A 15,517-nucleotide genomic window follows, 5' to 3' on the forward strand; every position below is an offset into this window, starting at 1 on the left:
ACAAAATCAAACGACTGTAGTGAAGCAGATTTTTATTACAAAACATCAACACAAAATTAAAAGCGTAGGTATAAAAACATGAATGATCATCTTAATGGGATTGTATGATTGGAGTATGTCAGTGTGTTTTTTTGTTAATGTCACCTTAATATATATCCATAGAAACCTTGTCTAACATGAAGCTACTATTCTTCTACTCCTTGTCTGTCTTTCAAGTCTTTCATTTTCTCAGCATTATTGTCAAAACTGAGATCATGTTAAGGCAATTTAAAACCTTGACTGAGGTCAAACCTGCCAGCAAACTTCATTAGGACCATTAAACACTAATCTCCATCTAATGCATGTTGCTGCAACACATCACCAAGTGTGCACGTGCAATGAGACACTAACGTGTGCTTAAAGATTTAGGTTACTTGTGAAACTCACTGCATTTCATTACATCCACCGTCATCCAGTCAAAACTGAGTGGAGACATACAGTATCAAGTAGGTTTCTGTTTTCTGCATGGCACAGGCAAAATACATGTGAGCTGCTCGACCCTGACACCACAATTTACTCTTTCTTCAGGCAGAAACCATACATGAGCCCAGCTGAACTTTCAGAGCCTCAGGTTGTGCCTTTGGAGGTGAGTCAATGTGCGGTAGAAGGCAGCATCCCTTAATGTCCAGCATGTAATGGAATCTCAGACTTGGCAGAGGTTGTAGCAGGGCACAGGTTTCTCCAGCACGTTGTCTCCTTCCACCTCGAACACGTAATCGCAGCGATGAGCGATCAGAGGGGCGTCTGAGAGCGCCACGCTCTGATTGCCAAAGGAGATTACTGTGTCTCTCTGTAGGGAAGACAAGGAAAATAGCAGAGTTAGTGCGAAAGGACTTCGGTTTTGTAGAATTACATGAAAAAAACGTTGAAAACAAATGAAAAAATGAAAATGATGTTGAAACATTGACCCAATATAATCAGCAGCAGCATTTTTGATTCTTGTTTATTCAACATTTTTAAGTGTGACTATAAATTCTCTCTTGCAACAATTGATTTAATTGTGCAGAAAGAAACGCTACAAAATGATTTCAAAAACATGGATGACTAAGGTGGTAATAGAATTTGACCAAAATATAAAAATTCTTCATATCATGACTTATTTAAAAGCTCTGAAAAGCCAATGAGCTCATTACTAAAGCTTAACTTGGTTCTACATGAACAGTAACAGAAGCAGTTATTTGTACAGAAATTTCTGGTCCAAAATTTCCACTTGAGCTGACATCTGTTTATTGCTAAAGCCACAGAATATTATTCACATCATTTTCATACTCGAATCTCTCAGTGACCCCTTGTGCCATGTGGGTCAAAGAGTTCACTATATCAGGATAGAAATTATTCATCATAGGTCAAAAGTGTTCAGTCAGAACAAGTTTGTATTGATTTGCAGTGACGCTTCCTTCTGAGTGGATGCATGGAGCCAAATCTTGCCAGGAAAAAAACATTGAGCATTCATGCTTTTTGCACGGCTCTGAAGTATGCTTTCATCTTCATTTGAGTATTTATGACTTTATGCAAAGGAACCCAACTATGTTTACTTTCCCATAAATTAAAATGCAGATGTCATTGCGACAGCTGTTTCTATGAAAACAATCATTTGAGCAGGCTTTGTGACTGAAGCTCCTGCCACCTGCACCTTAACAATAAAACCTCTTCAACAGACACTTGATACAAAGTCAGTATCAGCTGGGCCTTCACAGCATATTTATACCTGCCACAGAGCATGAACACGTGTCAGTTGCTTCACTGTACCATGCAGTTAAATCAACAGAATTAGTTGTGTTTTTCTAGTCTTTTATTCATGTTTCTACTTTAATTTGTCACCTGTCTGTATTTCCATGACAGAAGCACATTACGGATTCAAAAACTTCCCTTAATTGTAAAGACATCAATGTGCTCTCTGTTGTTTAAACTGCATTTCCAGTTAGATCTAAACTACTGTGCTTCTGTGTGCTCTTGCTGTATGGGCCAGATGTCACTGTCTAAACCACATAAAGTAGAGTTTTTGGTGACACAGGTGGCGAACAAATACAAAAGCACACATGCCAACAACTGTTTGGTTCAAATAACCATTATAAGTTTTACTATAGTGCAACTGTGGTGATTTTGTGATCCATTCTTTAGCTGCACTACATTTGTTGTTTTTAATAACATGTCTCACTAACTATGAGGCAGATAGTTTTGTGCAGACTCTCTGGAGAATTAAATAACTTCCTCTATCCTTGAACTTTTCATTTTGCACCCAAATCACGTTTGTCCATTACTTTGCTTTATGACTAAATACTCTCGGGATGTAGGCTCTTGTTTTCCTAAATTTGGTCTTTTTAATCTTTAATGTTGAAGAAAGATTCATCAAAATTTTTAGCAGTTTTACAAAACTTGCATCAGCACTTTAAACTGGACAACCAGAAATCAGTCTTCTTACCCTTTGGGGGCCTCCTCCATTATTGGCTAAAGGAGTAGTAGCAGCAGTGGTCGTGGTAGTGGTTGCTTTCTCAAAGTCTTTTTTGCATAAATGAGCCATAATCCCAGCAGCTAAGGCGTCACCGAGAACATTGATCATGGTCCGGAAGCGATCACTGAGGAAAAGATGGAAAAATGATTCACAGATTGCTCCTGTATCTCCAATAAGACATGTTTGAATAGAGGAATTCTTAGTGGGACTCACAGAACCCAGTCGATGGCAACAATCAGGGAGATGTCAGCAGGCGGTAACCCCACAGAGGTGAGGACAATCACCATGGTAACCAAACCTGCTTGAGGAATCCCAGCTGCCCCGATGCTGGCTGCTGTTGCTGTTATGCTGAAGAGACAGAAGCCACAATGTTAGTGGTGTAAATTCTATAAGTTATCAGTGTATGATAGTAACTACAGTGTTTTTTTTTCTCACCTGATAGTGACCAGCTGGCCGAAGTCCAAGTCGTACTCGTTGACCTGAGCGATAAAGATGGCCGCCACGGCCTCGTACAGGGCTGTCCCGTCCATGTTGATGGTCGCTCCCACTGGCAGCACGAATCGAGCAATCTGCCGATTGACTCCACAGTTCTCCAGGAGACATTTCATGGTGATGGGCAGTGTGGCTGAGCTGCAGAGAAAGAGCACCAAGGATATGAAAGGAGGTCAATCAACAGGCTTAAATCCACAGCATACGCATTTAAACTAGTTGGATACTCTATACAAACTGGGCTACATTTGCAAGCTGAAACATCTGCCTTCTCCTACCTAGAAGAAGTAGCCAGTGCAATGACAAGAGCCTGCAGCAGCCCTCTGATATAGGGGAAGGGGTTTTTGCGAGTGAAGATGAAGTAGAAAAGAGGCAGCAGGATGAGGCCGTGAACAAACAGCCCCGACAGCACAGTGATGAAGTACATCCCCAGCTTCTCCCCCAGATGGGCCGGGTCATGCATGTCCAGGATCTTCCCAGCCACCAGGAACACGATGCCAAAGGGAAAGTACCTGCATGATGGAGAAGACAGAAATATTTGATTTTCTCTTCTTATTGTGCCTGTTTTTTTGACTGTAGGTCTCATTTAGCAGCAGCAGCAGCACTAACAAGAACTTCATTTTCTCAGGGCGTGAAAACACCAAACTGATTAGAAAATGAGCTGCATGGGGTAAAATATGGAATTTAACTCCACAACACAAAAGACATTCAGTGATTGCAATGCTGAAGGATTTTGACTTGATAATCCCAAATTCACAACAGAGATAGATGACAATGAAATGTTGTTGATTATATAGACCCTGCCATTAATTTTATTTTGGAGCTGATTTTTCATGATTTGCTACTGGGACCTTTCGCACCAATTAATCCTAAACCTGCTATAACAGATATTTTTGAGAACTTAATGGCACCAGACACAAGTTTTGACATATTTCTTTTTGTACTTCTTAGCAAGTGCTTAGTTATTAATATATCACATTTTCCTCCATTTTCATCCCAGTAACTGCTATTTTCACTCTATTTTAGCTCTGTTTTGGTCTCCACCAGCTTCTGATGGGGAAATGTGTTTATTTAACAGCTAAATGCTCCACAGTATTCACTAGCAAGTCATTAACTACATTCTGCCTGGGGCAGGCCATGAACTGTGGGCTTTTAGAGCTGAGTTTTTTGATGAAAACACTATGAGAGCAGTGAGAGCAAAACAAAGCAACCAGACATTGACAGACCAGATAGTCAAAAATTAGATAAAACTAACTATATTTATATATAATTAAAATATCAGTTATAGCTACTTTAGTATTATAACCTACCATGATATTAAAGACAATATGCTATCAAAATAGCCCATTATTCTGTACAGTCCTCTGAGACACCACAGAAAATACATTTAAACATTTCAATACTTGTATGCTTATCATTTTTAATTTTAAAATTTTAACCTTTATATTTCTTTTGGAAATCTAATTGTTGTTTTTCATTGCACATAATTAAATGAGTATGCCACAATGCATTTCAACACATAATTGTAAAGATATGTGACAAACAAAACCTCTGAATCTTGAAACTTATTGACAACATTTTAGGGAAATTTAAAAAGTCCTCATAAAAACCTTTTAAGTTTGGAGTGGAGGAAGTTCACTGGCCTGACCTCAACCTCATCCTTTCAGGATTAATTGAGACACCAACTCTGAGCCAGATCTCATCATCTAACAACATTGGCTAATCTCACTAATACTCTTGTGGCCTAATGGGAGCAAATCCCTGCTTCCAGGCTCCAGAACAGTAGAGACTGTTATAGCAGCAGGTTAATGCTCACTGCTTTGGAATTAAATGTTCAGAAATCACACATGAATGTAAAGTACAGGTGGCCACACTGTTTTCTGGAGCGTTCGCATACTTTAGACGTGATGTTGTTCACAGTTGTAACCGACTGCACTTGTATGTTTGATTTTTAATCCCATTAATGAAGCTTCCTCTTTGAACCATTCACACACAGTTAATCCAGGAGCTCATCAACTCATCAGCTCATCAGCGAAAAGCCTGAAGTACACTTCAGACAGCAGCGCTGAGCACTTCAGTTGCTGACATTTATTTTTAGATTTAATCTGCTCTCTGGACTGTGTGCAGTCTGTCTTTTTTTGGATGTAAGTGCGTGACACAGCAGTGCGCTTTCGAGAGCATGTGCGTGAATGAGGGTGTATCCTCACCACATCGCAGCATTGATGATCTTCATGACGCACTCGTTGATGCACTGACACACGTTGACCAAAGGAGCTCCACGTTCTCCCATCTTCCCCAGCAGCAGGCCTGAGAACAGACAGGACGCATGTTCACGTGTTTGTGGTTACAAGTTTAGTTACCACTTTCTTACCCGTGTAAAAGTTAACTAATTACTAAATCATTGATAAATCATTTGTAGACCATGAATAGGAGCTATATGGCATTGCTAGAATCCTTTGACTGGTTATCAATAATATGAGTAAATCATTAAAAATTCAAGATTTAGCTTGCACTTCTACTCATTCTCTGTCACATTTCATTGGAAATGCTGTACTTTTTTTATTCCAGGACATTTATCTGAGAGCTGTACTCATTACTAAGACTTTATAGAACATAAGCGCAAAACTGGTTCCCAAACATTTTGCTTTCAGTCGCTAATGGAAAAACATTGTCTAGTGGACAGGGTCACACCCCCTGTCCTGTTTTATCACCCAAATATATACAGAAAAGTCTACAAAATAATGCAGAATTTGTGTAGCAGAGCCTTGTTTGTTCCACTTTACTCTCATTTCAACACAGGGCTGTTTGTAGCTTTTTTGGTGCCCTGTGAAAAGATGACCAAATGCTCCTTTTTACACACAAAGAAATAATTTTAAATTAAGGAGTTTGGCTGCATAGTTTATATCATGTTCAAAACAAACAAACATGCAAATGATAAACTACAGACCAACAACATGTCCTATCTGCTGCACAATGAAACCGTCATCTTTGCTGCACTACAGCCCCGTCTGAATATTCAGGACAATAGCATCCTTGAACACAATGACCCGTCTGATGGGATGAGTGACGCACAAAGACAAGCACTAATTGACGTCAAGGAGAGACTCTAGGAAAAACAACCACTGTCCCAAATCCATGACCTCAACAGGAGCAGCATTTAAAAAGCTGAGTGAACAAACCTTTGCTCTGAACAATGTCTGGAGGGGAGAGGGACGATTGTAATGTATTGTGACAGTCCTGAGGCCCGAACAGTCTCAGTTTATGATCAAGGACAACAAAACCAAACTTTGGCACAACATGCAGAGTTTGCATATAAGAAAAAACAACTTTATCCTACTGTATAAAAGTAGTTTATTCACCAAATAAATCATCTCTGGCAGTAAAATCAATTGTTTTGTTTTTTTTTGCTGATAATACATTTGTACTTTTACTCAGGTAAATAATGATAATTTTCCCCCCACTGACAAATAATAAAGGGTGATGAGTAGCTGAATTCATCACTTTCCAATCAAAAATGATATGATTGATATCACAAAAAGGTCAAAAAAATGTCATGTTGGAGCAGGATAAACAGCAACCACAGAGACTTTTGGTAACCTGGAAATCCAAAGTTGTGTATAATGTGATAAAGGCAATAATAGCCTTTATAGTCACCAAATAAATGAGCCTAAAAGTTAAAGCTTATTAAACCTGCTGCTGTATTAGAAAAAGGTGCAATTACACGGACGCAAAAAGAGTTTTGTGATCTTACCCATGGTGGCCGAGAAGATGACGATGCCCAGTACGTTCATGCCTTTGCTCGTGCTGGGGACGATTTTATACTTGATGTCGGGTGCAGGGGTGATCTCCAGGAACACTGGGTGGCCCAGGCGAGGGTTGTGGTAGTCGGGCATGACGTACACATAGTTGGCCTGCGACTCTTTTACGTTGTCGCTCTGCACAATCGGTACCAGGTCTGTCCGGTACTGGAATGAAACAAACCACAGGGATCTGTTAATGTAGGGATGTCACGGATTTAAATAATGGACAGTTTTGGTCAGATTTTATCCACTCACCTGCTGAAAAGTGGCTTCAATTAGATTTGATGGGATCATGTTTCTGCAATAAACAACAAAGAGACAAAAAAATTCAGAACTTATGTATGCGTGGTAAAACAACTCACACTATCGTAGCTGTATTTTTTATTTATACATGAATCATTTGATTTGTCAGTGCCCATCAAGTGCACTTCCTGTTGATATATTAACTCAGCATGGATGAGATTATCTTAAAGGTGCTGACAAAATTAGATCTTAATATCTTATTAAAAACAAGCTAAACTCTACACATCTTTTAATCAATATCAATACAATGGAAAGTCTAATAGCCACTAACCTTGTGATGAGTTTTCTTTGTAGGCATCTAAAAACATATTCTAATCTCATGTTTTTTATAAGATATTAGATATCCCTCAAAGCATAAGCTGTTTAAAAAGTCGGACTTTTAATTGTATAAGCAGTGGTGTTTATGTGCCATTATTTACTATATTGGCAAGATGTATTTATGAAAACAGATTAGCTTCTAATATTAAAATACATTGTTATAAATGAAAATTAAGTAATGTGTAAAAAAAAAAAGGCTAAAAGCAGCTTCACCTTGAACTGTTTCACCTATAAAATGCAAACTTCAAATAACATTTTTTAAATGAAATACTTGAAATGCAACTTTTACTCAAGCAAATGATTTATAGATATTTTCTGCACTTCTTGCTGTTGTAATTAGGTAGGATTGTTAACATAAGACCTCTACATGGATCAGGGCTAATTTTTGCTATTTTACACATTATATGTATTTTAATGACAATGAAAACAGACAACGCAGGCAAACGTGGAGGCTTTGACAGACTGACGCTGTTGGAGGGTGGACGGGATCAGCCTGCATTGTGTACTGGGACTGCATACAGCATACGTCAATGACACAGGCAGCGAGTTTGTCAAACACGTAAGAGGACTGAAACGCACACCTCACCGCAGCTCTCCGGTATAATCAGGTTTAAGACGAAGGTATTAGTGGATCTCTGGCATGAATGGCCCTGCGGTAAGCCTGAGCACACACATCAGACTGCTGCTTCAATCAGCACCTTCTGAGAAAGTTCAGGCTTAACAGATCACAGTTAAGTGTCTCCCTATTCTTAGCCAAACTGCTGTGTGGGAGTATTCCCCTCTGACTTGGTTTCATTTAAGGCATTCATGCTGTTGCACTAAATCTCGAAGGAAACCACATTTTCCGGAAGCTGCTTTGTCTATTATTTTGCTCTGGATGCTATTATGTCAGCTCCCAGGATCAAACTGATCCCTGGAGCTTTTGTGATTAGACAGCTTCCTATTTCTGTGGACCATTGAGAGTTCATAAGGTCTGAACTGGATCACTACTGGGTTTAATTGGTCTATACTGGTTGTCACCAGCTTTTGAAGGGCGTGACATGCAAATCCTCATCTTTGACAGCACTAATACGATCTCCTCAAAAGCCTATGATAGGATGTGATTCTGTCAATTCTGCTGAAAGAAGTTCGTGCAATTTTCCAAAAATTTCCTTTCCTTTTCCAAAATGAGCAAACACCCCAAGGTGTCTCTATGTCTTCATATAGTTTCTAAAGGGAAGTTTCTTTAAGAAAAGCTATTGAAAGAGAAGTCGGTGCACCAAATTATTGTACAGCTGCTCCACTAAAATGCTTAAGAGGAAGAACACACTGACTGAAAGAAGAGATTATACATTTTTATTTTATTTTATTCATGTTAGTTGCATTGCTTTTCAGATGGTGGTACTGGTCTGGTCATTACTTTGGTTTATGTTGAAATATCTTAACAACTGTTGCTTGAATTGTCATGGAATTTGTCATTCTTTCATGGTAGTTTTCATTTACCACCACCAGAATATAGAATTTAAACTGATTCAGTGACACATCCCAATATCCAGTAAATGGGAAAGTGGTAAATTTTGTGTTCATGTTCATGGTTGCCTCACTAGGATTAATCCTATTGACCTTGATGATCCCTTGAGCCACCTTGAGGTTGATATTTGTGGCTATTGTTGCACTGATTGCTATGGAAATTGGTTCAGACATTTATGTCCCCCTTGAGGTGAATCATAAATCATCCATTTAGTGCCCTCATCTAGTAAAAATCTATCATTATGACACAATAGAAGCTATTGACATTCCCATCAGCTTCAACTGTACTTTGAATTTACTGATGGTTAGCAAAGTGCCAATTTGTCTGGCTGTAGATTATTAGTCTTTTTAATCACAGAAGAAGCAATTATGCTGAATAACATCAGAGAACAGTTACAGAACAGTGTCCTTGCTCAATATCCTCTCTTAAGGGCACTTCAGTGGGTAATAACACTTGAACGGTGGCGATCCTCGGTGTCTGTGTGAATGCTAACCTGATGAGGTCTAGCAGAGCATCAGCGGAGGTCATAACAGGCCCAGAACTGGCATGGTGACCGTCTTTCTCTGAGCCCGTCCCCGGGTGAATGATGAGCACCAGCACGATGCCGACGATGACGGCGATGAAGGTGGTCCACAGGTAGTAGGTGATGGTCAGGACTCCCAGCCGGCCGCTTGCCTTCGTGTCCATAGCGGACAGGCCAGACATAAGACTGGATGGAAAGTAGGATATATGTGATTTGTACTGATAAACTCTTTTTTTGAACTGTAAAATGTTTCTATAATATAGTTTATAAAATAATGGTACCATAATACTAACTGATTGTCAGTCAGTTGAAAAAAAGGTTTGTTTTTGGTCAACTATTAAGTAAAAAAAATTATTTGCTTGTTAGCTTCACAAAGATTTTAATTAGCTTTGAATGAAAAAATTAGATTTTTTAAAGCTTACTAAGAGATGTTACTGAGGTGTACTGGTCGATTGCTCTGAAAACAACATAAAATGCACTAATGAAAGTTGAAAAATGTCTGTTACAACCCTATTTTATGAGAAGGGTTATTTTAGTGACCATTTTCACTTTTTCGGTGTAGATGCTAGAGTTTTCATAATATGGATATCTCATATTAAAATCAGCTAGATGTTAATAAACAGGAGGGAATGATTTGCAACAAATGCATCAGACAAGGATGGAATTCATCATCTCAACACCTTGTCTGAATGTAGCATTAAATCTTTATCAAGTGAGCCTCAGACCTCTCAGGGCTGAAGGAAAATTCTCCCCTAACTATAAAATCTTGTCATTTTCAGCTGAGTTTGGTCCAACACACTCAGCTGAATCTTACCTGGAGGTGATGAGTGGCAGAATCAACATCTTTAACATCCTCATCAGCAGCTCTCCAGGGAAGGAGAAGTAGATCTTAGCCTGTGGGGAAAAGAAACAACTAAACAAGGCTGATACTGGGTATATTTTTGAATTTCAAACAGTTTGTGTAGCGGTTTCTTCCTCCTAAGGACTCACTGCACCACAGAAAGGTCCCGATAGATAAGACATAATGCTATATTACCAGTGCAATTATGTCTGAAACCTTTAAGCATTTGAAAGTATTACTCGTGGGTAAATCACATGTAGCTAATTCTGGAAAATACTATGTTCAAAACATTTTTACTATGTTTCACAGATTCTTTTCGTAGATGAGAAGGTCATGCATTTAAAGGGGCGGCTGCCAACGTACAGGAGTACAATGTGGTACACACTGGACACTAATCATTAATTCAGTCTCTGCCAAAAGGCCTAAGCCCCTTGTTCCACTTAAAGCATCTTACATCACAGTGACTTAAAGTTAGATGTATGCAGTCTTGAAACAGACATTTGTAGGGCTCTAAAGTTGTTCTCGAATACAGAAGGGAAACCTTTGATGGGAAAAAGCGATCATGAAATGTAAAAAAATTACAAATAAAAGAAGGTTATTTTATAAATAACATATACCTTTTGAACCTGCATCACATTGTTAACCACTGTTGAAAGCTAACTTAAAACAGCATTGACCTATAGTCCTGTTTTGAGTTGAAACTGAGCAAATTGTTGCATTTTGTACTGAATAGTGAGAGTGAACCAACCTGGGGATCAAGTCGGCTTCTGAGGTCAGAAAGTCTTATAAAATTCCTTAAATCTAAAAGGAAACTGCAGAATTGGAAACAATCTCTGTGGGTTCATTTTATATGACGTGATTTAGTCTTAGAATAGCTGTCCTTTTTCAATCCACCAGTCACACTCAACAATAACACAGACATTTTTAATGACTTATTTATTACTTTATGTCAATATTTTAGCATTTTATAGTTATTTTATTTTAGCAGCTGATCCGGCAAATAGTGACTCTTTGTCTTGTTTTTTGGCATATAATAGAAGCTTAATTCAAGTTAGTTGTAAGCAAGTTGTTATTGTGTTGCTCTGTCTTGCCCTGTTGCACACATTCTTGTTGTTGCGTGTCTTTTAACATGTACAGCACTTTGACCAACTCCACATGCTATATAAAGACACCTGAAATGTTCTTGATGTGATCTGATAAAAGAAAATTAGAGATTATAGTCACCTAAAGTGGTCCTTCTCTTCTTCTGAGATGACTTTCTGTTTTTACCTGCATCCATGATCACGTTTACATAACTGATTTCGATTACAGCCTCGGTGCAGAACAAATTAGGAGGACAGGCTGACTGATGTCTCATCCAGATTAATTGCACTGTAAAAAGTGTATTTGAGCTGAAATAAAATGCTTTTCGGAATGAATATTATTTAATTTTTTCATTTGGGTCAACAGGTTGCTTTTCTTTATTCTATTAATTTGAAAGTATTCTCTGTCCCTTAAAAAAGAAATGGTAGTCTACTTTAGGTTTAGTAGTCCTTTAGCTTTAAGTGTCTGACATCCATGTTTCTTTGTTTTTCTTCAAGTAGGATTCCAGATTAAAGAAAAGGAGCAAACAATAAATCTAATGAGAAATTTGTGTTTTAGATTTTGGGCAAACCAAGTACTTAAGTTGAAACACTGGAAACTTTAAGCTGACTATACCTCAAATCAAGTTGAAGCAAGAAGAATCAGATAATTTAGGTACATCTAACCTAAATTAGTGAATAAACTTAATTCATTTGCATATTATCAGTTGAAGCAACTCATTCAGGTTGGTTCAACTATTCTCAGTGTAGTTTAATATAATCAAATCCTAGAAGATCCAAATCCAGTCACTTAACCTCTGGCTGAATTTCTTTCTTTCCATCCACCCCTACCTGTGTGGAGAGATTGAGTGATCGGAGTAAAAACCCCAGCACACAGCCAGTCACCACGGCGAAGACCGACAGTGTCAGCAGACCATTCCTCTTGCAGTAGTCCTTCACGTACGCCCTGATTTTCAACGACAGCAGATGTTTGCACGGTGACTTCAACCATTCCATCATGATTCAGGCTCAGTCTAAAACCCAGCAGGCCCCCCCACCCCCCTGAAGTAAGCACAGATATCCGGATCTCTTAGCGAGTATGGGAAATCAGCGTGTATCCCACAAGATCCGAGTCCTACGAACAAGCCGGCGACTCTGATCAGATGTGGATCCTGTCTAACACTGAGAAGCTCGCCCAGTCTGAGGGAGGAAGTGATGACTGAGTGATTCCCAGTAAAGCATTCCCTAAAAGGATTATCCCTATCCCATGCAAACAGAGTCTCCTTCGCAGCTACTCAGACTTATTAAGGAGGCTAAAGCTAGACTTCGCTGCTGATTAATTCCTCCATTCATAGATCATTATGAGCTACTGATGCTATTCACAAAATCAGGTGCACACACCTTGACATTAGCTCTCGTGTCATCATAGCAACTTTTACTGACCTTACAAGACAACATTTATTGAAAATACTGAGAAACGTGTGCAATCTAAACAAAATAAAAGCTGATTTAAACTGCTGTTTAAATGATCACTAATATAGCTGTTGCTTTCTAGGGACTGAAAATGAGGATCTGTTTTGATTTGTGTGCTGAATAGGCAGGATTGCCAGAGGCCAAAGGTAAGACACTAGTCCTCTGTGTTCAGGAATTTAAAGTATACTCTGACACTTTGCTGCCCTTTAACATGGCCATGACATTTGGCTGTGTCATCTGTTCAACGGTCAGGAAGAGTCCAGAGAGGCCTTAACGTTTTAGCCTGTAGATAAAGCCCTGTTGGCTCAGAGAAAACAGCCTCAAATGAAGTGGGATGTATGATGTGACCCCTGCAGGCCTTTTGAGCAGAACGTGTTTGACCACTGCTGCAAAAACAGAGTGCACACTGTGTAGTTCTGCTGTCATTTAAGTCAAATAAAAGGTTTATAAGGTGATATAAGAGCTGACTGTATATAATATTAAAATTAATCCAAGGGAAGAATGTGATTTTATTTTAAATGCAGAGACATGAAGCTGTTAGCAGAAATTGTGGCATGCCATTGTCGTCAGCCGTCCCCGTTGTCCTTCTATTCTCGTGTGTTGTTTGCATGCCTTGTTAATTCTGGTGTCAACTGACGTCCGCTTACATCAGAGAGTCCATGCTGACCTGGGAAGACATCCAGACCTGACTCTTTCCAGTACAACAATGTCTGCCCACGTCAACTGAAGTCAATCCAATAACATTTAATCCTTGTCTTGAACAATGCACACAGGGAGAACAGTGAATGGTGCAAAAGGGACGCACATACTTAGAAGCACTGATCTCTCTGTGAGTCTTGACTTCTAATTCAGACAGCCTACATTTCCATCCAAGCCAAGATGGCCGTTAACAATCTCCCAAATTTAAATGATGCTTATTTAAATTTCAATTGGTTATATTGGGTGTTTTTATAGTAACACTGTGTGGTAGTGTGAAGAGGGTCACTTGTATTGAATCTACAGAGAATTACATTGAGATTTTGCAACAGAGCAAGGAAGTGTGTTAAGCTTTTAGCCTTTCTAATGGTACTGTTTAATGTCACTGCTGACATAAGGTTGTCATCATGTAGTTCTTTATTGCAAAAAAGCTCTAAAGACCCAGTTATCTGCACCCAGACAGTTAGCGTGTACAGCCACAATAACAGGCTTTCACTAGCAATGCTTGCATGCCGGTGTTTAATTGCTCTGACATGATTTACTGTATTCAGTTATCGTGTTCCTAAATACAAAGAACACCTGCAGCTGCTGAGAACATCAGCAGGTATTTGGTTGTAAAAGAAACTACTGAACATATCAAATGTTTGATGGGAAAACCCACAGGGGTCACCAAAGGTCATGAAGCGTCTCTAAAGACAACCTCATGGTGGCACAAGAGGTAAAAAAGATCACTAAAATCATCTGCAGGAGACCATGAGTGCCTGTGGGAAGCTGGACAGATGAAGATGCAAGAACAGCAGCACATTAACGACCAGATGAAGGTGGGACTAAGACTTATGGTGATTGTGGTTTCTGCTGTGCTCATTAAAAGGTGTCAGTCTAAAGTTATTCATGTCTTGGGGTGAAAGCAACATGCAAATATTAGTTCCATTACCTTAATTTTAAATGAAAATGAAAAGATTAATACCAAACAGAAAGGATATCTTCTCCCTATGTGATGCATTAATCATGATGTCATTACAGATTTTTAAGGATGTTGTTTCTGAACTGATAAAAATGAGCCTGAAAGATGTAGTATGTTGTGTCGGTGAATGTGAGTAAGTAACTTAAACTTGGTGAGGTTCCTGTCAGCTCTGTGTTCAGTGGTCTGTGTCAGAGTTTCTTCCTCTTCAACAGCTGCACTTGGTTCCTGCTGTAACAGTTCAGAGTCTCTGCAGTCTGACTGAGGAGGTTTTTGTACGACCATAAATCACTGTGTGAACCCTACGCCGTTGTGATCACTCATACAGTAGTAAACTGCTGCATCTTCAGTCTGAACTCCAGTGATGGTCAAAGAGAAATCAGTGCTTCTTCCACTGCCACTGAATCGAGCCGGTGTTCCAGAAAGACGTACGTTTAAATGTCTTATAAGGGGCTTTGGAGTTTCTCCAGACTTCCGTTGATACCAGAAAACACATAAATTTACACCACCACAAATGTAAACCGGAGTGCTAACTTTACAGGTCAGAGTGACAGTGGATCCTGGAGTAAATGTCACTACTGGAGGTTGAGTCACAGTCACCTGACTGCTGCATCCTGCAAACACAAACAAATTATTCATTTATTATCACAAATAAATGAGACAAAAGGCAGAAGATCATGTCTGAAATGTTGCTGAATGAATGAACCTGTAAAACAGCAGCAGAGCAGCGTCCAGATGAGGATGGAGATGAGAGTCATGGTGGTTGTGCTTTCTGCTGTGTTGACTGACAGATGTGAGTCCTGCAGTGTTGAACTCACAGGACTATAAACCTTCTCACTTCACATCAGCTGATGATGCAAAGCCTCCTCTCTATGGAAATGATTTCTCTGCTGTCAACACACTGAAGGCAACGTGGGACACAAAACCAGGAGAAACACTGTTTGGATTTACACTAAATATCATCTCAATGGAACAGAGGAAAATATATCCAAAATATATTTGAGCATTTTCAACATTTGGATTCAAATTGTGCCAGGGTGGTTGGTATAAG

General features: G+C 39.2%; 2 protein-coding genes across 2 annotated transcripts in view; both read right to left on the reverse strand.

The window, feature by feature from the left end:
- Window positions 1-15,517, reverse strand: part of hltf (helicase-like transcription factor) — a 196,027-nt gene that overhangs the window by 94,604 nt on the left and 85,906 nt on the right. The window lies entirely within an intron of this gene.
- On the reverse strand, window positions 16-12,524 carry slc1a8b (solute carrier family 1 member 8b). Its single transcript, XM_023275725.3, has 11 exons — window positions 12,189-12,524; window positions 10,249-10,328; window positions 9,405-9,620; window positions 7,036-7,078; window positions 6,732-6,945; window positions 5,188-5,287; window positions 3,259-3,492; window positions 2,927-3,121; window positions 2,705-2,839; window positions 2,462-2,615; window positions 16-829 (listed from the first exon to the last, which is right to left on the reverse strand). The coding sequence occupies exons 1-11, from the start codon at window positions 12,354-12,356 to the stop codon at window positions 683-685; spliced, it is 1,686 nt and encodes a 561-aa protein (XP_023131493.1). The 5' UTR covers window positions 12,357-12,524; the 3' UTR covers window positions 16-682.

Source organism: Amphiprion ocellaris, chromosome 20 (genome assembly GCF_022539595.1).
Source record: "Amphiprion ocellaris isolate individual 3 ecotype Okinawa chromosome 20, ASM2253959v1, whole genome shotgun sequence".
NCBI classification, from domain to species: domain Eukaryota; kingdom Metazoa; phylum Chordata; class Actinopteri; family Pomacentridae; genus Amphiprion; species Amphiprion ocellaris.